The following is a 239-nucleotide window of genomic DNA, read 5'->3' as shown; positions in this document are numbered from 1 at the left end:
CCCTTCAGATGCTGCGTGAGGACCTTCCTGTGGACGTTGTGGACCCCGTCGTCGAGGACCCGCGCGGGGCTGATGGTGACGTTGACCACCGAGCTACCCCGGGCCTCGATGGCGCTCAGGACCTCCTTCTCCACCTCCAGGCCTCCCGCGACGGGCGGCAAGCTGGGGGAGAGAAACACGCGGTAAGAATGCTGTTCCTTGGTCAGATCTTCCTTAAAGGTAGTTTATTTCTAAATGCC

At 60.7% G+C, this 239-nt stretch overlaps 1 protein-coding gene across 1 annotated transcript in view; it reads right to left on the bottom strand.

Annotated features, from left to right (window-relative positions):
• LOC119585401 (SUN domain-containing protein 2-like) overlaps positions 1–239 on the bottom strand; it is a gene marked incomplete in the record, with an annotated part of 88,891 nt that overhangs the window by 4,124 nt on the left and 84,528 nt on the right. The window contains 1 exon segment of the mRNA XM_037934064.1: positions 1–162. Coding sequence (XP_037789992.1) covers positions 1–162 — 162 coding nt within the window.

This window comes from Penaeus monodon, chromosome 19 (genome assembly GCF_015228065.2).
Source record: "Penaeus monodon isolate SGIC_2016 chromosome 19, NSTDA_Pmon_1, whole genome shotgun sequence".
NCBI lineage: Eukaryota > Metazoa > Arthropoda > Malacostraca > Decapoda > Penaeidae > Penaeus > Penaeus monodon.
Note: the sequence above shows the minus strand (reverse complement) of the source record. Positions and strands in the feature narration are given on the sequence as shown.